We start from the raw sequence: 22,280 nt of genomic DNA, 5'->3' as shown, positions 1-22,280 counted from the left end.
ATGAAATCTTAATTGGTAATTGCTGATCATTATTTTTTAGTGTAATGCTGCAGTAGTATTATATCTTACTAGGCATTGTTTTGTTTTTATTGTGTGGCAGTGTTTAGACTTTGATTTTTGGGTGAACTGCTCTGAATACAGGTTTACTTGTGGGAAATGAGGTATATAAATAAACTGAGAATGGCAGTGGTTGTAGTATTAATTGTCAAAATGGAACGAAGATGAGATCTAGAGAGAGACAAAAGGTCTGCCTGTCTTCTTTATAGCCTTGCTTGAAATTATTGTTAAGTAAAATAGAGATGAGTTGGGCATCCCAAGTCATACAAAGGTGACAGGTTCACCACACTGCTGAGTCTTATCCCTGTGATGTCAAGTTGCCCTTTATAACATAGAGATGATCTATCCCTTATCATAATTCTTCCTCCATCTATGCGGAAGTGGTTACACTGATTAAAAATGAGAGTTCAAAGACAGACTTTCTGCTATTGCTTTGGTGCCTATTAATTAAACACCTTCTCTTTTGTATGAAGCCCTAGTAGGCTGTGTAAAATTAACATAAATAATATGCTTTCAATGAAGAGGTGCCACTGCAGGTTCTGAACGCAAATGATTTCGAGCCGCTGTTGTTAACTGCATATAGCAGTAATATATTCATCCAAGATTTTTTCATTCCGTCTTCCTGATCTCTAGTTTCTAATGATATATTACAAGCCTGTGCTTTTCCAGCCCCAAGGCAATTAATCATTAATATTCTTGTGTACCCCAAAGTAACTGGACAAAATTAGACAAGAAAAGAACCAGACTTGAAGGCTGACAAAAAATTCTTATCGGAAATTACATGTATTTTTATATCATTAATGCTCCTTGATAGACACACAGTAAATCTGTTTTAATGGCACCACTATAATAATATAGTAGTCTTTCTTCCTAATCTCCTAGAGACACCAATAGATCACAGGGTCTGTTCCTCAACAGAGACAAATGAGTTGGCGTGTTTTAAAAGCTGTCAGGCCTTTCTGACAACTTCCATCTGAGAAGGCGGCAGAGCAATGGCAAAGTTATCACCTGACTGGCTGATGTTTGATGCTGACTGCCTTTGATTAAGAGGCAATGAGCCATTTTGGAGTTCATTTTGCTGCTCCTAAGCACCTCTTCATCGAAAATTATGCAGTTGGACTGATTTGTATTTGATTAGTTTAACATCACAGTTTTACTACGTGTAATAAATAAAGTCAGTTTTTATGGGGTTGCTGCACATTAAAAGAACCATTGAGGAGGGCGCAAAACATATTTTTATTTCCTGGGTTATTTGCCTGACATTAAAAAAACCCCACCCTATATGCATGTCATATTTAAGCAATGTCACTGCTTAAACACTGGTTGCTTTCATAGGTTGGTATTTTACTACTTTCCTTGTACGTATAGTGAAAGCACAATGCTGTTCGCATTCTAAAACAGGCTTAAAGAAATTTTAACCACAAAAGCAAATACAGCCCACCTTACTTATATTGTGGCTTGCTGGAGGGTGGGGAACTTCACCTGTTGTTTGCAGTGCTAGACAGGCAATAAAAAACAGGGAGTTTACGGGGGGGGGGGAGCTGCCATGCATGGCTGATGGACTTTTGCTGGCAATGTAGTCCACACAGTCAGCAAACTGATATCTGTGTTAGGAAAGAAGTCACTTGTAAATATGGTGGTGCCCCTGTACATAAACTGCCCTGTATTCAGAAGTGACTGGATCAACTTACTAATTCTTCCCACATCGCACTGTGTAAAAAGTCCAAGCTGTGGTAGAGGACAAATCCCAGGCTGAATCCCTAGCATGCCTCCTCTTAAAGAATTCCGAGTAGCAGGCTGGGATAAACTTCTGCCTCAAACCTCAAAGAAGCCACTGGCTTATCAGAGTATGCAGTAATGGGCCCAGCAGGTTATGTAGTTTTACTTAGTATAATGTTGTTGCTTATACTTTAATTTACAGTGGTACCTCAGGTTAAGTACTTCATTTGTTACGGAGGTCCATTCTTAACCTGAAACTGTTCTTAACCTGAAGCACCACTTTAGCTAATGGGGTCTCCTGCTGCTGCTGCGCCACTGCCACATGATTTCTGTTCTCATCCTGAAGCAAAGTTTTTAACCCGAGGTACTATATCTGGGTTAGCGAAGTCTGTAACCTGAAGCGTATGTGTAACCTGAAGCATATGTAACCCAAGGTACCACTGTATTGTGTATTCAAACTGAAATAGAGGTCGTATCTTTATAATAATACACAATCTGCAATGAAGGTTTCAAATGAGAGAAGATTTGTCATGGCATACTTAGAAGCCAAGTGCTTTCCCTAGAATGAAGCAGCTTGTGTTTGATTAGATGAAAAACACAATCATTGCTAATTTTAACAGATATAGGTCCTGATCTGAACATGGCTGTGCAGAATCTGTCTCCATTAAACAGTTCTTCTGAGCTATACCTTATTGTGTTTGTTTTCCTTGTTGGAGAAAAGCAAATACGTTTCCTTCTCTTAAGCTTCTAGTTAATGCATGTTAAACCACATGACAGCACTGTAGCCAGCACTTGCTTATAGATTCTGTAACTTAAGCCCACCCCTAAAAGCTGAGCCATTTTGTTTGTTGTTCTTTCTCAATTTGTTGTGACAAGATGTTTCTTATCTCCTTTCATCCTTTAAATAGATCCTGCATGAATAAAGCCTTTGAACTCCAGAAACTGTTATTACTTCCATCTAATTCACCCAAGCTGCAAGATCTGCTATCAGTTCTTTGTATAATTGAACAAAGCTAGATGCTGTTGTAAGGTAAGAACAAATGTTTTATTGCATTGTAATATGAGAGTCTTCCAGCTTGGTTACCCTTCCACCTTGTTTTGTCCCATTCCATCTCGACAGCTGCTCCCCAGTAAGCTCATCATCAAACTCAGAACTTCAAAAATAATAAAGGGAGTTCTGCTGGAAAGCTATGACAGCACTGAACAAAACTTGTAGAGAGGCGCCAGAAGCACAATAGAAGGCATGTACTCCAAACTCTCCTTAGTGTCCCTATTATCCTTAGGGAACTAGCAAAATGCCTAGCATAACAACAGGTGTGTATGTGTGGAGGGAGGGTATTTATAGTGTAAGGATGACTAGGAGGAGGAGGAGGAGGTCTCTGTGTATTTGCTGTCACTGTGTGAGGATAGGGAAGCCACCTAATTTCATTAGTGTAGGGCCGGTTACTTTTGTCCCCTGTGCAAGTGTCCCTGGTATTTTAGCCCATTAAAGTGAACTGCAATCATTTGCTTGTGAAGGAGACATTAAAGGGTCCCAAAGTCCTGGTGCCTAAGACAAGGGTTTGAAGTGAGGGACATGCACAATCTTTATTCAACTGTATGCTTTACTGTAGCATTCTATTCAGAAACTTAACTGGAGCTATAGAGCAAAGCCTGCTCCTGATAGCAGGCTCTCCTCAACCTTTCATCTACGTAGAACTATCTTTTTATCTGTTTCTTTGTCACAATAGAGGGTGAAGGGACATTGGAAATTAATGTTTATGCATATAGCTAAAGTGTGTTCACAGAAAACACTTCTATTGAGTGCCTGTTCAGAGATTTACTGCAGAAGCTGCAATACACACACCTCTCAGTTCCTCCACCACTATAATGCTTCCATTCACTTTGAAAGAGAACTTGGATCTGTCCAGCTCCGTTGATGTGAAATTGAGGAACAGATTTGGTGGGCATTGTATGAAACTTGTTCTAGATAATGGTGGGTTTCCTACTTCATAGCACAACATGGTATTCAGATTATGCAATGTACCACCATAATTTTTTTATTTTACAAAAATAAATATACTAAAGTGATATTTTGGGAGTAAATGCAGATTTGATCTGGCTGTCCAGAATGGAATATAGCATTTTGTTTTCTGAAAGAAATCCTGTTGTTCTAGTATCATACTTACAGAGAAAATGAAGCTGATTTTAAGCACTATGGCAGCCTAGACAGAAAATAAAACCCCAGTCTGTCTCACCACATCCTATATGGTGTTCCGAATTCTGGCAGCCCCACTTTTCCAATCTCTCTTGGACACTAAGCTTGATAAATTTCAATTATTATTTTTTTCATTTCTGCAGTCTCTCTCAGTAAACTCTTTGAAAACACGTCTGAAGCTTCCTTTATTGAGAATTTGAGTTAGAATTCTTAAAACTTTTCTCAAAAATTCCTAGAGAGGCTTCAGCTAATGTCTGTCTGTATCATGGACTGGATAACCTGACCCTTGACTCGGGTCTGACAACCCATTTCACTGTTTCATGGTTTGTTGGATTTTATTGGACTTGCTATGAAATTTTGCACTCTGCCCTATGGTTCTGCGCATGAATGAAATAGCAAAAGAACACAATGAGGTTCAATCTAAAGGCACAAAGACAGCACCCAAAAGAGCAGGCTGTATTTTAATATGAATAATTCAAATGCAGTCCTATTCTCTTACTTGGGAGTAGCATCAATTGTACTCAGTGGTTATTACTTCTGAGTAGACGTATTTAGTACCATTGCTTACACATGAAGTTTACATTGCTGAAAAATTAGGTTGTAGTAGCTTGCTTCTACTTCATTGAATGTTAGCTTTTTATTTTACTGATGTTAGCTTTTTATTTTAATGTGTTTTTAATAAAGTCTAAATCAAAAGACAAATAGTGTTGCATTAGAAGGGGAGTATTGATGAAAATATATCTGGACATTTGTATTTCCATTCTGCAGAGTGTACTTTGGAAAAGAAAAGGAAAACATTTAAGTGCAAGTTGAGTTCTAAGCATTGCAAAGAGGAGGGAGATGAGAGCTCATCTAATTGAGATTCTCTCAGCACCCAGAAGTATTCTGGGCTTGAAAGACAAGAGATATTTCTTGGTGTTTTGAATATGTCTCACTGTTCTGTTCCAGAACCTTTTGTAGGCTTGGACATGCCCATCAGCAGTGAAAAGGTGATCCCACTTCCCAGAAATGACTGTAGGATGAGTGAGGGTTTTTTGCAGGGATAGATGCCAGTAGAAGATTAATTAAAAGTACAGCTTACTGATGTTAAGTGCTGAGGAACTGAATGGCTCAGTAATGAGGGTTTATATAATCCCAGTTTACATAACATTTTGATGCTATAATAATGCTTTCTCAGTAAGAGAGGCTATGAAAAGTGCACAGGTAATATAAATCACATAAGAAACTCAACCTGAATTTCAGTCTTATTCCTACTGAGGGCTAGTTCATATGTTACTTTAACTGTAAACCACACAGAAGCTCAAGTACCTCATATTCCAGATTCCCCTCAATTACAGTAATGCTAATTTAAGTGCATTAGAATTAGAATCAAGTGGTACTCATGATCTGGCAAACCGCACAATTAATACAATGCGTGAACCCCTCTTACATAATAATTTCCAGAGGGGTAGCTCTGTTAGGCTGTTACAGCAAAAGCAACAGGTAGTGTTGCAGTATGGTAAAGACTTGCCAGATCAATTTGTTGGTCCTTAAGATGGTATTTAGGAACGCGGGTGGCGCTGTGGTCTAAACCACTGAGCCCAGGGCTTGCCAATTGGAAGGTCGGCGGTTCGAATCCCCACGAAGGGGTGAGCTCCCATTGCTCTGTCCCAGCTCCTGCCAACCTAACAGTTCAAAAGCACATCAAAGTGCAAGTAGATAAATAGGTACCGCTCCAGCGGGAAGGTAAACAGTGTTTCTGTGCGCTGCTCTGGTTTCGCCAAAAGTGGCTTAGTCGTGCTGGCCAAATGACCTGGAAAAACTGTCTGCGGACAAATGCTGGCTCCCTCGGCCAGTAAAGTGAGATGAGCACTGCAACCTCAGAGTCGTTTGCAACTGGAGTTAACTGTCAGGGGTCCTTTACCTTTTTTAAGATGGCATGTTTATTTCTTAGCTAATAGGCATTCTGTTGTGATGAGGGATTGGTAGGTAAGATGTACACCAAAAATTGCTCATATTTACACCCAAGTCATATAGGTTCAGAATAGACTTCCACTTGAGCAGTGGATTTCTATTCATACAATGGGACCTGCCCTTCCTCATCTTTTCCCTGTAACCCCCACAACTCTCAAACCCTGTTCTGAAGTGTTCAGGGACACTAGAGAGTTGATTTTAGGGGTTCAGGGGGAGGAGAGGATACCTTACATGCTGGCATTTGCCCACTTGGAATGTAATTCTTGAGTGTGGAATACAGGGCACCCGTGATCAATGCTGACTCACCACACAGTAATTGATGCCAAGGAATAAAATGATAGTTTCAGCTACTGCACTGCAATTCAATTATGCAATGTGTGAACATGATCTCAGAAGTCTTGTTTACTGTGCATTATCTTTGTTTTGTTTCATATGCTGGCAGATGATTTTATCAATACCATCTGTATTGCACACAGATGTGCTCCATTATTTTTCTAGTTATTTGTTGTTTTTATCATTAAATACTTGTTCACCAAGGGCAATAACTGTAGTTTTATATCGCAGATGCAAAAATATAATGTCATAAAGATATGCCATCTAGTAAGGGATTAAGGATTCCTTTAGGAGGCACCAACATGCAATATTCTTTGGTCAGTGTTCAAGCTATAAAATTGGCTTGCCCTACACCTCTCTGATTCGTCTGGCCAAACATTTGCATGACTGCTTATATGCATGAGTTACTATTATCCACTGAGAATATAATTCGTGAGTAAGCAGATGTTCTTCCTGCTATATAATAAGACTTGTGGAGTCTTGCTTGATTAGTATAAAAGATAGAAATATCACCAGCAAACGAAAGGAATGAGTCTCCTTGACAATACAATCCCCGAACACTGCAGATATGATAAAGAATTATATTGTTATAAGAGATGATCACAGTTAATTGCCATAGTGTATATGGGGTAGAGGTAGCCTAAAAATTAAGGTAATGACATACAAGTGTCTTGTGCTTCCTTGCCTCATGCTTTCCTGCCTTCTGTAAAGTAGCATTGGAGATGCATATTCTTCCTGTTATGCATCTGAGCTTGGATTAACTCATGCTTTTTTTAAAAAAAAATGCACACAACATCCTGAATGTAGTGATGTCTGTCAATCTCCAAGACATTAACTTATAACAAATATGTGTGTAATAGTATCTCATAAGCTCCATTTTATCCGGTTTTGTAAGCTCTTAATTGGTGTACTCTTAGTGGCTTAGATTTTCCTGCACAGAAGGGTACTTTCTTCTGCTGAGTTACCAGTTATCATGTTAAGAATCATTGTTATCTGGATGAGAGATGTCGATGTTTGATATCATTATAATTGAATCACATGATTTGCCTCTGGCACTGGAGGTGTGAATATCTGATATGGTTATTCATATGGGAAGCTTTGGGTTGAAATTTGAGGAATATTAGGGAGATTTGTGAAGGAACTTGACTAATGCTTTCCTAACAGCCACATGGAGTTGTTGGAACGGTCTCAAAGAATGAGGTGTCCAGAAACATGTGGCTAATGCTATCTTCAATTCCTTGAAACGTGGTTTAAAGATAGGGATTTGGAACCTGTATATCTACTAGCTCTGATTATTAGCACCAACTAAGCCAAGTAGCAAAGTAATAACATAGCTTATATACCGTAATTCAGTATTTCGTTTTCTTTTAATGCTATGACTTGAATGCTCTCCCTTATTAAGAATGCTCTGTTGAACTGCACATGATTTTTACTGAGGTTTAAGATGGATGGACTATGTTTCTTGCAAGGTGCCATATTGCTAGATAATCCAAGGAGAAGCTGGAATTCAAGGTGGCTTCCCCTTAATGTCTCAGGTAATCAAGAAGCTCTTCCCAAAGCTTATGCTTGTTTCAGATGTTTCAGCAGAGGTTAGGGTAAACTAGGGAAGACCATCATGTCCCTAGCTTGGATTATAAATACCAGTAAATCTTTCCAGTTGTCTATAAATTATATTTGCTAGCGGATTAAGACTCTGAACAGGCTTAGACTGAGGGCTAACTAGATGGGACATCGGAGACTCATGTCTTTTCCCCCTTTGTTGTTGTTTGCTTCTCTTCCCCACTTGCATATAAAACAGAGTGTCGATGTGGTAGATCTACATTTTGGGGGCGCTGAAGCTTGAAATGTTATGGAGGCCTCTTCACACCAGCCATGAGCTCTGTATAACCACATTCATCTTTTTCAGTGGGATTGTTCCACAACAGATCACCACAAATTTTCCACTAGTTTGTGTTTTTTGGTATCCACTTAAGTACTTTTATGAACACATTGTTACTCCTCGAGGGTCATGACCTCTATTAAAAAGTGGGGCAAATTCAGAACAGCCATCTTGCCGCAGCGCTCCACCTTTACAACGTCTATGCTACCCACTCTCAAACATTAGGATTGTTGAAATATGTACAACAAAAAAATCTATTTGAGTCGTGGAAAAACTAACCATGGGAATGTAAGTTGAGGGGGCAGGCCAATGTTTGGTGTTCCTTTCCTGTGAGCTCCTATTATTTATAATATTATTTTTAACCTTTAAGAATTTACAGCAAATTCCAGTAAGAACTGGTTTGATCCACGCCTCTTGGAATAATGTGTGGAGTGGAAAGCAGTTCTCCCTCGGATTCTACACTTCTCCAAATGTTGCAATATAGTTCTCTGCGCAGAAACATGCCAAAATGCACAGACTCAGGTTAATATGCTCAGATATGCATGCCTTGAGAGAAAATATATAGATTTTTGGTGTGTGTGTTTTTTAGCAAGTATGTTAAAAGATAGAGAGTGTTCTCAGTAGTAGCACTGCAATTTTGGCATGCCCTCCCTTCTCATATTCAATCAGTGCTGACCCTGGTGGGTTTTAGGCACCTTTTAAGGACACATGCATTTACTCAGGCAGTTGGTTGAATTAGCTGGAAGGAAGGAGGAGTCTACTCAGGCTGATGTTGATTGTTTGTGATTGTTTTGATTAGGTTTTTGATGGTTTTCCTTGTTGAATATGTATTAAGAGTTACCTGTTGAGTTAATTAAGAGTTAATCCAAGAATTAATCCAAGGAGAAGCTGGAATTCAAGGTGGCTTCCCCTTACTGTAATCAAGAAGCTCTTCCCAAAGCTTATGCTTGTTTCAGATGTTTCAGCAGAGGTTAGTGTAAACTAGGGAAGACCATCATGTCCCTAGCTTGGATTATAAATACCAGTAAATCTTTCCAGTTGTCTATAAATTATATTTGCTAGCGGATTAAGACTCTGAACAGGTTTAGACTGAGGGCTAACTAGATGTGACATTGGAGACTCACGTCTTTCCCCCCTTTGTTGTTGTTTGCTTCTCTTCCCCACTTGCATATAAAGCAGAGTGTGTATGTGGTAGACCTACATTTTGGGGGCCCTGAAGCTTGAACTGTTATGGAGGCCTCTTCACACCAGCCATGAGCTCTGGATTCATCTTCTTCAGTGGGACTGTTCCATGACAGATCACCACAAATTTTCCACTATTTTGTGTTTTTGGTATCCACTTCAGTACTTTTAAGTACACATGCATTTACTCAGGCAGTTGGTTGAATTAGCTGGAAGGAAGAAGGAGTCTACTCAGGCTGATGTTGATTGTTTGTGATTGTTTTGATTAGGTTTTTGATGGTTTTCCTTGTTGAATATGTATTAAGAGTTACCTGTTGTAACCTGCTCTGGGATTGATTTTAATAAAGAGTGGGCTAAAAGTGCCTCAAATGAATATACTTACTGTTTTTCATCCACACTAAGATTATTATTTAAATATCTAGATTATTGTGGAAATAGGATGGTTTTTGAACCAACACATGCCAAACTCGACACACTCTTGTCACTTGTAAATGGTATCCCAAAGAAAGGCCAATATTGAGGCATGGCTTTTGACCACTTGAATTTGTTCTATCTGTATGTCCAACATGCAGGTTTAAAACTGAACTCTAAATCTGTGATTACAAAATAGTCCTTACTAAAACAGAGTAAAACATAATGTAATATTCTTCTGATTACATGTTTACATTGTGCCTTCTCATATGGTGATTAAACATCCTTAGAAAGTGTCAAACAGGATTTTGAAAACAACCACTTTAAAACACTATTAGCAAACCATCTTATCAGGGCTCATCATTTGAATGAGAGTGTCCTTGGCTATATTCGGCAGCTAGCATGTGTCAAAGAATGTTCTCCCATATGTAAAGCATAACAAAAGTGGGGTGGGAACCCTTCTAATTGGTTTATCCATTTGACAAGGGAAGGTTATTGGATAGGTCAAGGAAAAATCCCCAAACGTGACAAGCTACAGGTAATAGGAAATAAAATATTTATAAATGAAAATGCAAATTCCAGAATCTATACAGTACTTAATTACCTGTTTCTTCCAATCTATTCCTAAATGCATTTATCAGAAATCTGTCTCGCTGAAACCAGTGAAAACTGGCATAATCAGGATGTGTTAGACCTCAGTTTACAGCCCACTAATGCTAGAGATTCCTATTGAGTCTGATTCATACATGCATGTACATCACCCTGTTTCATCACTTGCTGTTTGGCTTAGTCAATAAAGGCAGCAGGATAAGGTGGTAGACACAGAACACTAAAATGTTAAAGGTGGAGGAAATACAATTTTGAATGCTTCCCTATGTTTCTTACTGAATCATAGCTGCATGGCAGGAGGGAACCAACAACCCAAGGTCTACTTCAGGAAACAAAACATACAATATATAAAACCACGGTCAAGATTTCTGTAGGTCTTATGTAGCCTTGCATTAAAATTATTGTGAACTGCTCTGACCATATATTTGTATGGCAGGTGGTTTAACACCATAAACAAACCAACAGTAAAATAGGAATCCTCCTCTAATTCCCTCAGAGGCCTATTTAAATATTCAAATGGTTTCATAAGACAATAACCATCCTCTGACTGGTCATAAAGTATCTTGGCAACTTCGTTCTGGATAGGTAAGGTTTTGATGTCCAATCAACTTTTCACTCCATTTGATATCTTAGTGCATGAATGCGTGCTGTATATTTTGCTTGCTTAGGTCTAAAATTGGCCTTTGTTCTATAAACCTCCGTTGTGATTTACAGATTAAAGAGCCAAAGCCGGAAAGTGCCTTCATGCTTTCTGAATCTGAAGCATGGTGCTTTCCTCATGACAAGATTAAATGTTAGATGCCAAAGGTGATTCAGTTTTTCTTTGCTATAAGCAGTAAATGGGCCCTTTTCACAAGATTTGTGTAACCAAAATAAACCTTCAAACTAATAAATACCAAGGATTATGAATTGAATTGGAATTGCTGTAATTTTTTTTTTACCTTTATGAAAGTGAGCTTTCTTATACACACACACATACTTATATATACTTTAATACAATCACAGTAAGTCACACACCAAAGTGGGAAGACCATAATACTTAACAAGATTGGAAACTACATTCCATAATATATCTAACACGGAGTGTGGAACCAAATGGTGCAAATGTCCCAGAAGGCCTGTAAATGTCATATTGGTAGTCAAGATAACCCAGGGGACTAACTGGTGTGAGCTGTAAAATGAGATCATATTTGCTTATCTGCTTACCTTGAAGCCTGAGTTTTGGTTTAGTTGGTAGGGAGAGGGAAGGCTTCTTACACTGTCAGCTACTCCCTTATCTGAGAGTTGGAAAGGGGCCTCTAAGCCAGGGATGAGTTAACTGGGCTATGGTTGCCAGTTTATGTAGCTTGCTTTTTGTATAAATAACGCTTAACATATTTCAGCATCCGTTCTGTGTCTTTAACAGCAGCAAGGCTTTGCAGGGTTTTATAAGCTTGCACTTTCTTCTAATAAAGCACTGGAACTGATCACTGTGGCATCCTTGCATCAAACCACTCATGCCTCTGGGCCTGTGGATCAGGACACACAGTAAAGTTTCAGTGCAATTAGGGCAGTGAACCCACCAGTTGAGTAACTGAGTTGCTTTTAGTTAAGGTCTCAACTATTTAATGGTTTAAATAAATTGGGTGTTATGTTGGAGCCATTTAAGAAAGATGGGAAATAACTGGTTTGGGAAATCATCTCAAATGCCTTGGCTTAATCAACTTTGTGTACAGCAGTGCCACCAAACCCAATTTACTGATGAATAATTTCAATCCTAATTCTAAAATATTTATATAGGCAACAAGCAAATTGGTAAAAGTTTTTAAACCTTAATGAAATTCCACATTCTTCTAGGCAGGAAGGCTGTCCTACCTTGCTTCGTTCCTTGTAATGCGTTAAATGTCAGCTCTTTGTTTAGAACACAGACCATTCCAAAGCCCATGCACTGGAAACAATAATGATCCTATGAATGAAATGAGACAGTAACTCAGTGAATGTTAGGTGCAAAAGAGATTAAAGTACCTGTTACATTACTTCCTTGTCTCAGCTATAAATAAGCTTCTGATAATCATGATTGACTTTGGCCTTGTCAACATATTTATTAGACTTATGTCCTGCTCCTCTTCCATAAAACCAAGAGCACTTTATATGTGATCTCCAGGTTCTTCCATCCAACCACCTTACAAAGCCAGCTTAGTTTGAGCAGTAGAGCAATGCCATATATCACAGTAGTCAACATGGTGTCATCCTGATGTTTCAGACTGCATCTCCCATCACCACTAGCCAACACCACCAATGCTCAAGGATAATGGGAACTGTAGTCCACCACATACTCTACATATGCCTTTGGACTTTGGGGGATCCACATTTTCTTGGAACTCAGCTACAAACTCTACTTTTACCTCCTAGACTTCTTCCCAGCCTACAGCAATGTACATGCCATCAGTTAAGGGGAACATTGTTCCCAGACATGAACGAGACTTGGGCAAATGAATTCCTGCAAATGTGCTTGTTTGGGGGAGGAAATGCCCAGGACATCCTGAGAAACATTTAGCAAAAGTTGTTAGTTTTTTAACACGTGGCCCTGCCAGAAATATAGGAGCTAGCACCCACCAGTTGAGCAGGAGAGAGAGACGCTGCACTTATGATGGGAGGAGGACCAGAAGCAGCAAAAGGGAAAGAAAACACATTTCTGAGCTGCTTGGTAATGTGGGTACTTGAAGTGAAGTCATCATTCTTGAGGTAATAGAATACTTTTAAAAGCTGTAGCCAGTGCTTTTTTTCTTTAAAAAAATGTTTAGGGGTGCTCTCATTTTCCTACTCATATTGAAAAACTGCCCCTCAACGAGGCCAAACTCAGACTTACGAAATGTTTAGGGGTATGCATACCTCTGCATACACCCAGATAAAAAGCACTGGTTGTAGCTTACTTTTCCTCACAACAAGCCTGTATTATTGCTTAATTGAGAAACAATGCCATCAGTCCTTGACTGAGTGCAGAATAGACACTATTCAAGAAGCTAGATGCTGCGATTTGCCCTTTGAAGCTGGTCATGTAGTATTTGCTTTAAGTCAAAACAACGGTTTCAAACTGCCCTCCTGGGAACCCTGTGTTTTCTCAGAAGCTTCTAAGAGATCAGTTGTGCAAGCTTGTCCACCACTATTAGTCTGCAAATTGTTAGATGTATTCTCAGTTTAAGTACAGCAATGACAATACCCACCTAATTTGTCAGGGATTTGTGTAAATTGTCTGTGCAGCCTAGAAAACAACCTAGAATCTTCTGCAATAAACTAAGGTTCTATAGTAGATGTAAAAAGATTTTTCAACCATGGAAGCTATGTGAAAAGAAAAGTCCTGGAAGAAGAAGAAAACCACTGTCTAAACCAGGGGTGGGATCTTCAGGTGTTGCTGGTAGGTTAGCCACAGTTTGCATGGCCAATAGTCAGGGGTGATGGGAGTTGTAGTCCAACAGTATCTGCAGGCCACAAGTTCCCCATCCCTGCTGTAAAGCTAGGACCTGGACCACTCTTTCTGAAGTTAACTTCCTATAATGGTCAATCTGAAAATCACCATCTATTAACTCAGTGCTCATGATGTGAGCTTGGATGAGACTACGACTAAGCCATGAATTGGGGAAAAACCAAAACCAATAGCCCCACTTTCACGAGAGATATTCTGTAAAGTTGACTTCTATTGTTATTGCAAGGCCATGTGTTATTTAGAAATCTTTATGCACAAACCTTCGTGTTGAAGTAATAATCTTCCTAATTTACTGCAGTACAGCAAAGTTTCAGTTCTACAAGGTTCTAGTAATCCAAACTTTGCCCTCAGGTATATTAGGAGGAAGAGGAAGAAAGACTCTAAGTTTGACACCTTTCCTAGGCCAATTCCAGTGTAATTTTTCCTCACTGGAGGAATACCTGTGGAGGAACACATGTACAAAAAGTCACGCCAGGAATGCAAAATCTGTCAGTAGGTATAGGGGACCAATCAGTTCTCCTGGCATGAACGGGTATCATGCCAATTTGAGATGAATTCACCTGCAAAGTGGAATAAAGAGGAATCAAAAAGATGAAAGAGAGCTATTGCGATGATTCTACCACACATAAATCTAACACAAAAATGAACAAACATAACCAATAATAAAATCCACAGACCTGTCTGTGTTCTGGGGGAAAAAAGTATATTTAATGCATTTCTGCTCACAATGGATAGTTTATTTACAAAAATTATATGATGGTTTTTTAAATAAAGGGCTCCTGCTTTTAAAAGAAAAGAATTCAATGCATCATGTTCACAACTACTGTAAACATTGTTAGAAATTGTTTACTGGGCCGTTTGACACACAACTCAACACTTGTTTCTCTCCCCCCCCCCAACCACAGCTTTTTCTTGTCAAGCAGAAGTGTACTGTGGCACGTATTAGAGACTATCAGCATTTTATACGTGAGTGCACATTTGCAGCATGATCCTGACCATCTTTACTCGGAAGTAAATCCCACTGTGTCCAATGGGACTTATTTCCAGTTAAGTGTGCACAGGACTGTGGTGTTGGGGAACTGAAAACCCCCGAAAACAAATGTGTATCTGAAGAAGTGTGCATGCACACGAAAGCTCATACCAAGAACTAACTTAGTTGGTCTTTAAGGTGCTACTGGAAGGAATTTTTTTATTTTGACTATGGCAGACCAACACGGCTACCTATCTGTAACCGAAAACAAATGGTTATTTACGGGCAACAGTTCCAGGGATTGAAAAGAAGAAAAAAAACCAATTACCCTGAGGTGTGTGTGTGCATGTGCAGATGAAGAACTGTATTTATTGCTTACCTGAGCACTACGTAACTGTGCTGGTTTGCTGTCCACTGTGTTTGGATCCCTGAAACAGTGAGACAGAACATTCAGTGTGACAGCTGTACAGCTAGCTAAGTCAACTTCAATAAACACAAAAGAATCAACTGACAAGACATATGTTTCAAAGACTACTCAAGAAAGTTAGCATGCAACTCCAGCTGCAAGAGATTTTTTTTTTTTTTAACAAAATGAACAGCAACCGGCCTATGCTCTGTTCTCATCAAAAAAGTAAACCAATCACATTGACAAAAAGCCACCAGAAACAAAAAATTGTAGTTAAAAGATTTCACAGTTTTGGTATCCCTACTATAAAGTCTTCCTTTTTTGTCATAAAAAATTTAGGTTATATATTCACCGTTAGCAAGAGTTGCATTACTATTATTGTTAATTTTAGTTCTGTTTATTGCCTCGAGGGTTATATATTGTAAAATAATTTTGTTGCCGCTAGTTAATGTTAATTAGTTGTTTTAATAGCCTATAATACCTATTTGTTATGTTTTGGCAGGTTTACTTTTTTAACTATCAGTAACTTAATCACTTGGAATATTTAACATTGCTGTTGCATACTCAAAATTACAGAGTTACTATTAATGTTACCTGTTTAACGTTTAGTCATCCTTTGAGTCCTGCGACATATTTCCTTAATAATCATCAGCCATCAAGTCTGATATTCTCAAAAGAAATAACAGCCCTCTAAACTGCCTTCAAGGGAGGTGATAATTAGCACTGAAAATTACAAATAAAGTTTTTGAAGTTGAAGAGCAACAACTGGGCAGTGACACTGATGATTGGTTTGTCAAGACAAATTATTAGATAACTACGCAAATGCAGTCAACACACTCCTCGGAGTGAAAACAATAAGGTGAGTCTATGCAATGCTTACATGTTGAATGGGATATTTAATGTGCGGGGAAACTCAAAGGTTGAAGAACTAGCATTTAGACAGTCTAACACTGGTAAGCTGTAATCTTACCTCTTTAAACTCCATTACATTCTCACGAGAGACATGCTAATACAAACAAGTCAATCAGAGTGTGTGTTTAGCAAGATCAAGCTTAGAGGATCGTTTAAAAATCCATTTATTGTTCTAAAGCCACCTCTTTTTCCTCTCTCATTAACATGTTATACATTAGTCTCTGCTATCCATGATTCATGTCACAGTTTAGTTTGCTAGCTTTTAAATTATTTAACAACCATAAGCTATTAATACAACTTTTAAAGTGTTGCACATATTCTTAAAACAAACTTGGGTTCATTTATGTATTTTGTTTTTGAAAAAAAGTTTTTATATCGAAAACATTTTAGGCATCTCTTGAAGAAGAAATCAAGCAGGCATTTAAAGCTAAACACACGTAATTCCAAATTTAGTTTCTTACAAAAGGTTTCAGCTTTATTGACAAATTATGGCAAACATATTTGACAAAATTATGGTTTCCTATTTAGAGAAGCTTTACACATGGAACTTTATGTGATTTTTTAAAAATAAAAAAGCAAAACAAATACAGGTTAAAACACTGGACAAATTCATTTAGCTACATACATACAGTAGCCGCTTGTTGTCAACCCCATTAAAACAGCATTTAAAATGAAATTTACAAACTTAATATTGAACATCTTAAATCTAACTAACATATAGTAAAAAGACAGGTTAAAACATCTTATCTACATCTTGATTATCATCTGGTTCAAAAAAGTCATATTACATTTTTAGCAACCCTAAATAAAAAATTTGACCTTTGTTGTACCGGGCAGGGAGGAGGGGTGTGGAGGGGAATAGATGCAGCTTCATGCTTATTTGTCCTGTTTTGCTTTAAAATTACACACAACAATGAGGAACAACCAAGAAAACATCATCTTGCTGAATGGTTTAGCCAATGCTTGCCAACGGTCTTTTATAGTCCATGTTATAAAATAGTACTAATGCCAGTGTCACTCCATTGTGTAAACACAAGAAGTATATAGAGTAATCATAAGCAGTAATTCCTAGGATAGAAAAGAAATGGGCTATTACTTGTCTTGTTGCCGTTTATGTGGAGATCACGGGTTATTAATTGTCTTTAAGGTTGAGGTCACAGATGAGGAGGACCTTCAATATCTACCATAGGGGTGTTCCCTGTAACCCCCTCTGGTTGACCTGGAAGGTGGTGCCTTTAGGCTGGGACGGCTTATGGCCCACTCTTCTTGTGCTAAAACAGACAAAATAAGAAGAAAGAATTTACTTTATTTTAGTAGGCACGTATGTGTGTAAAAGATCGAGCTGCTCCCCGTTGTGCATTTAGCAAACAAAATATAAGGACAGCTTTGGGATCCATTTCTGTTTCCTCTCTAAAATCACACTTATAAGATTTCGCTGCCAGCCAAGGCAGCTTTCAGTAAAGAGCAACAGACCTCTTTCCCTTTTTTGATGCAAGATATGAATATCCAATTACTGGTAACACAATCAGTCATAAGAAAACGGTTGCTTTAAGTTGGCCTGCTCTCCAAACCCTGTGCCATAACTGAGTTTCTAACATGCTATGCTAAAACATGAAGGTGGATATCGTTTTCTGCAGCTGGTACATTAACTGGATAAGGAGTTGAATCAAAAGTGGGTAATTAAAATGTGTTTTATGCTTCCATATTCAACTAAAAAAATAAAACAGTAGAATGGAAACTACTTGGAACTAAAGTAGCGTTAAGACAGAGTGTGCAGATAATTCTCAATATACATGAAATATTAGTTTACACACACACACACACACACACAAAACAACAACAACAACACACACACATTAATCACCCAGTAACAATAATGTATTGATACACTGTATTAGTTGGAGTCTTAAGTGAACTCATGGTCACTTTTCTGAATTACACCGGCATGTGATATTCTCAGTTTAGCTCTGTGTAGTGGTGGATGAGTAATTTTCATCAGCTCATTGGCTTACTGAAGCAGTATTCAATGTTCAGGCCCTGTAATGCAAACATCTCTGCTGATTCCCACCACCCCACAAACCCTGCCCATGCCCCACAGCAACCAGGCACTTTCTGTCCTGAAACCAGATTGACAGCTAGCCTGGATGGGACCCAAATAATCAGTATCCTCCAAGACAGTCTGGATGACATTCTAAATCATGCAGATAAATTCTTACATTCAAAGGGCTAGGACAGTGTTTCCCAAAGTGGCTGATACTGCCCCCTGGGGGATGCTGGAACAATCCAGGGGGGTGGTAGTCACCTTGGGTGCAATTGGGAGCCATTGAATAAAAATAAGGGGTGCTGGAAGCATAAAGGAAGTATTTCTTTTTTTAAAAAAACAACAACATTCATACCTCTTTCATCTGTTGTGCAATAATCTGGCATTTGTACTGGAGGTGAGGGTTTTCCCCGGGCTTGGGTGAACCCTTTTAGGCTTCACCCAGGCCCAGGAAGTGGATCGCAGCTTGCCTAGCTTATTTGGCCAATGGCAGGCAGGCTTTGGTGCGAGCCCCGCCCCTGGGGCAGATCAGATTTAGCCAGCAAGGCTTCACTTGGGTCTGCCCCATGGGTTTTTAATCCCGGGGCCAAGTCCACCTCCTTGTCCAGTTTTGAAAAACATTTGTACATATTACATCTGTTGTGTGATGACGCTTACCTATGTAACAGTTATAATCATAGTGATTACTTTATTGTCCAAATTTGTCATTACATCTTTCTGTTTTTTCACTTAAAGAAGGTAGATTTCCTGGTAATTAATTTTTTTTTCTGCAAAAGGGGTGGTAGGCCAAATAAATTAGGAGACCTCTAGGCTATGATATAACTTGGGAGTATTATTATTTATTTATTTCCCCCGGAGCCAACTTTCAGGTACTGGGTCATTTCAGTCCTAAGCTCTGTGCTTTAAACTATGTCTCTTTAAAAATTTTCCTGAGATATTACTACTGTGCATTATATATAAAGAGCAAGTGTAAGCTTAGCAGTTAATGAAGTGGGGTGAGTGGGTTGTTGTTTAATTTTAGGCCACTGTGACCATTTACAACATCAATGACTAGCCCTTCAGCATTTTTCTAGGGAAATCTCTGTTGGTCACAACATCCTGGTGAGAGTTAGACTGCTTGTGATTAGTAAGCTCTGGAAGTAAAATATGCACAATTATGTCTGCAAACTCATTCCCAAATGAATCAAATCAATGATCTAAGTTGTGCACCTGCACGAACAAACTAGCAAGCAGCCTACGGTCAAGACACCAATTAGACAACAAGAGCGTGCGTGATGTCTGTTCACATGGGTCAGTGGCCAATAACAGACCTGCTAGGGTTCTGCTTGAGAAACGCAGCAGATTGCATAGGTCGTGTAGAAATGTAAGGGCACACAAGACAGATTAGTTATCCTCTAGCATGGCAAAGTTTTGTCAGCATTTCAAGCAGATTAAACTCATACTTTGTCACCATGGCATATTCAAAGAATCACTTCCATTATCCCCTTCATCCTACAAACTACACTAACTCCTGCACTACTTGGATCAGGTATTTGGGGTGTGGATAGGTTGAAAAAAACCAGACACAGCGTAGAACAAAATCAGTGTGTGACAGCTCTAACTCTGAATGAGGGGAACATTCAGACACAGTAAGCTCCTGGCTTGGTTTGAAAAGCTATTAAGTGTAGCAGTGCCTGGTTTCACATGTAATGGGAAGCAATGGCTAAAGGCTGAATCCTGGTGTGTTTTTCTGCTTGCACAATGGGAAGAGCAAAAAAGCAGGAAAAGGAAGGGCTGCCTATACTCACACATCTAGATCTTCACCTTAATGTTATGTATGTATGTCACCAGCAGTGCCATGTGTGGTGCTAAAATTTGGCACACACCCCTACCTATCACGCTCTGTTCTACAGCATTGTTTTGCAACCACCCTGCAGCACAGCACCCAATGCCACCCTAAAACCACCTCTGCTCTTATTGTTTCTCATCAAGCTGTTGACTGACTGTTCTTGCCAGAGGCCTTATGAACCCCTGTGACTATGAATCCAGACCTTTCCTTCATTGCTGTGGATGAACTTTTTCAAAAATACTCCTTGCCTCGGGTGTTTCAAATATCTGCTTCCTTTTCTCCTGAAGGGCACTTTTATTGCAGATTCATCTTTGCCCAATCGCCTAATAGAGGCTGTTTGCTTTTCTGAACAACCAGAGCACTTTGCTTCTACTTGTTATGATTACTGTGCTATTCTATGCATGTCTACTCAAAAGGAAATCCCATTGTGTTCAGAAAATTGGGTATCGGAATGCCATAGGCTCCCCCCTTAAAAATAATAATCTTGCATTTATCGATTTGAATTTTGAATTTGGAAAAAGAATAAGAAAGTTAAAAGTGGCTTGAAAGAGAACTGCTTACGAATGAAATCATTTCAGGAGGGCTGCAGGAACTGGAAAGAAAGGGCTAAGGACATGAGTAATCATGGCTACAAGTTAATCAAGAGTTATGGGATTTTGTTTTAAAGCCACAAGTATTAAATGCATGAGCAGAAACCTTTTATTAATGTGGATACTTCCAATTTGCTGTGTTTTCACTGAATCAATACAGCAACCCACCATCAAATGGGGAATAGGAAGTTAATTGCTATTATCACTAGCTGCCAGCCTCCTTGGTTTGTGATCAATTGACAGTTACTTATTATTATTTCAGCAGTCTTACTTAAAATTCACATTGGCTCTTTGCCATTACTTTCACTGGGCTTTCAGTAAACTTCCTGTATGTGCTGGGAGCATTGCTTTATTGATGCATTATCTGCACACGTTTAAAGAGGATGTCGAGACCATGCACTAATATATATATATCTCCTGTGACAAATGTTCTGTCTGCACAAGCATTTCAGCTTGCCAGACAACATGATCCTTCTTCTCCCTCTCCTGCAAGCTGGTCTGGGGGGTTCTCTTGACCCGCTAGACCCAATTTTGGAGGCTGCAGGTGAGAAGGAGAGAGGTGAAGAGCTCCATCGCACAAGGAGAAGTCCCTGTGGACGGCTTCCACTGACAGGGCTCATTAGGAATTCCACCCTTTTTGTGTTTGTGTGTGTGTGTGTGTTAATTTTCCATTCCTATTTCCATTCCTATTCACTTACTTGCATTGATATGAACATGTGCTTTCTAGACACTTGATTGAGGCTTCACTCCAATATACACTTACCTGGGCAGAAGTCCCATTGAACTCACCATGGCTTACATCTGAATAGACATGTATAGGATTGCACTATGACTATCTTAAGGAAAAACTGCATCGACTTACTTACACTTGGTGGCAGTTCTTAACTCAAGGAAATGGTAAGACTCACTTCAGTGGGTCAGCCTGAACTTTTTTTTTTATAAAATACAAAAAATCCTTTCTGTTTTTATTTATTGCAAAAAAATAATAATCCCCTTTTTATGAATTAAAATTACCTTTCTTTCATCACATAGTGGATCGCTATCACATATTCTGACTGTGAAACAAACCTGTGTTCAGAAGTCTTCATTATGTTTCAAAAGATTGTGATACCCACCAGGACCAATCCCCCTTAAACAGCGAGCTAAGTGGATGAGCCACAGCCTCTCCCCCAAATATGCCCCCTTTTTTGTGCAGAACTAATTTGATTAAGTGATGGCTGTTCATTTCAGAGTAGAACACAAACTAGGAAAACAGGCAAGATTAGCATTGCATCTTAAATGTTAAGCCTTCCACTGTGCAACACTAACATTCCGTAGTCACTATCCTAAAAGGTAGAGGAGCTGGAGGGGAAAATGCAAAGTTGTGTGTATATAGTCGTGTGTATAGACGACTGATCAACATCAAAAACGTGTTTGATCATCCACCAAGTTACACTTTTAAAATTAAAACCTGATAGTTCATAAAATATCATATGAGTAGTTATAGGTGTTCTTTCTAAGACTGGAATTACAAAATGCCAATAATCACATTCCTGAATTCTTCAAAATTCTGATTAACCTCAGACAATCATAGATCCTTAACTATGGGCAATAAATAGAGTACAGAAGCAGGTAGTTGTCTGTAGAAATTATTCACTTTCCCCCACTGCAACCATGTGTCAAAGGGAAGATTCTGAAGGATTTAACACACCGTACTTTGGGTATATCTTTGGAGAAAAGTAGTTTTAATT

General features: G+C 38.9%; 1 protein-coding gene and 1 long non-coding RNA gene across 13 annotated transcripts in view; one reads left to right on the top strand and one right to left on the bottom strand.

Moving 5' to 3' along the window:
- Positions 1–22,280, bottom strand: part of KHDRBS2 (KH RNA binding domain containing, signal transduction associated 2) — a 431,403-nt gene that overhangs the window by 6,020 nt on the left and 403,103 nt on the right. For 5 of the 11 annotated variants that reach the window (XM_082218359.1, XM_082218357.1, XM_082218360.1 and 2 more), the window contains 3 exons: positions 15,153–15,201; positions 14,064–14,243; positions 12,195–12,285 (listed from right to left, as the gene is read on the bottom strand). In XM_082218359.1, coding sequence (XP_082074485.1) covers positions 14,120–14,243; positions 15,153–15,201 — 173 coding nt within the window. In that variant the 3' untranslated portion in view covers positions 12,195–12,285; positions 14,064–14,119. Of the gene's footprint in view, positions 1–11,546; positions 11,849–12,150; positions 12,286–14,063; positions 14,244–15,038; positions 15,202–15,773; positions 15,903–16,539; positions 17,363–22,280 lie in introns of those variants that run through there. The other 6 variants (XM_082218365.1, XM_082218358.1, XM_082218361.1 and 3 more) reach the window with 5 other exon arrangements.
- LOC309529951 overlaps positions 1–22,280 on the top strand; it is a 158,206-nt gene that overhangs the window by 124,899 nt on the left and 11,027 nt on the right. The window contains exon 6 of one of the 2 annotated variants that reach the window (XR_014218545.1): positions 2,685–2,806. This is a non-coding gene — a long non-coding RNA (uncharacterized lncRNA). Of the gene's footprint in view, positions 1–2,684; positions 3,796–22,280 lie in introns of those variants that run through there. The other variant, XR_014218546.1, reaches the window with a different exon arrangement.

Source organism: Podarcis vaucheri (genome assembly GCF_965113315.1).
Source record: "Podarcis vaucheri genome assembly, chromosome: 3".
In the NCBI taxonomy this organism is placed as follows: Eukaryota; Metazoa; Chordata; class Lepidosauria; order Squamata; family Lacertidae; genus Podarcis; species Podarcis vaucheri.
This window is presented reverse-complemented; position numbering and strand designations above follow the sequence as displayed.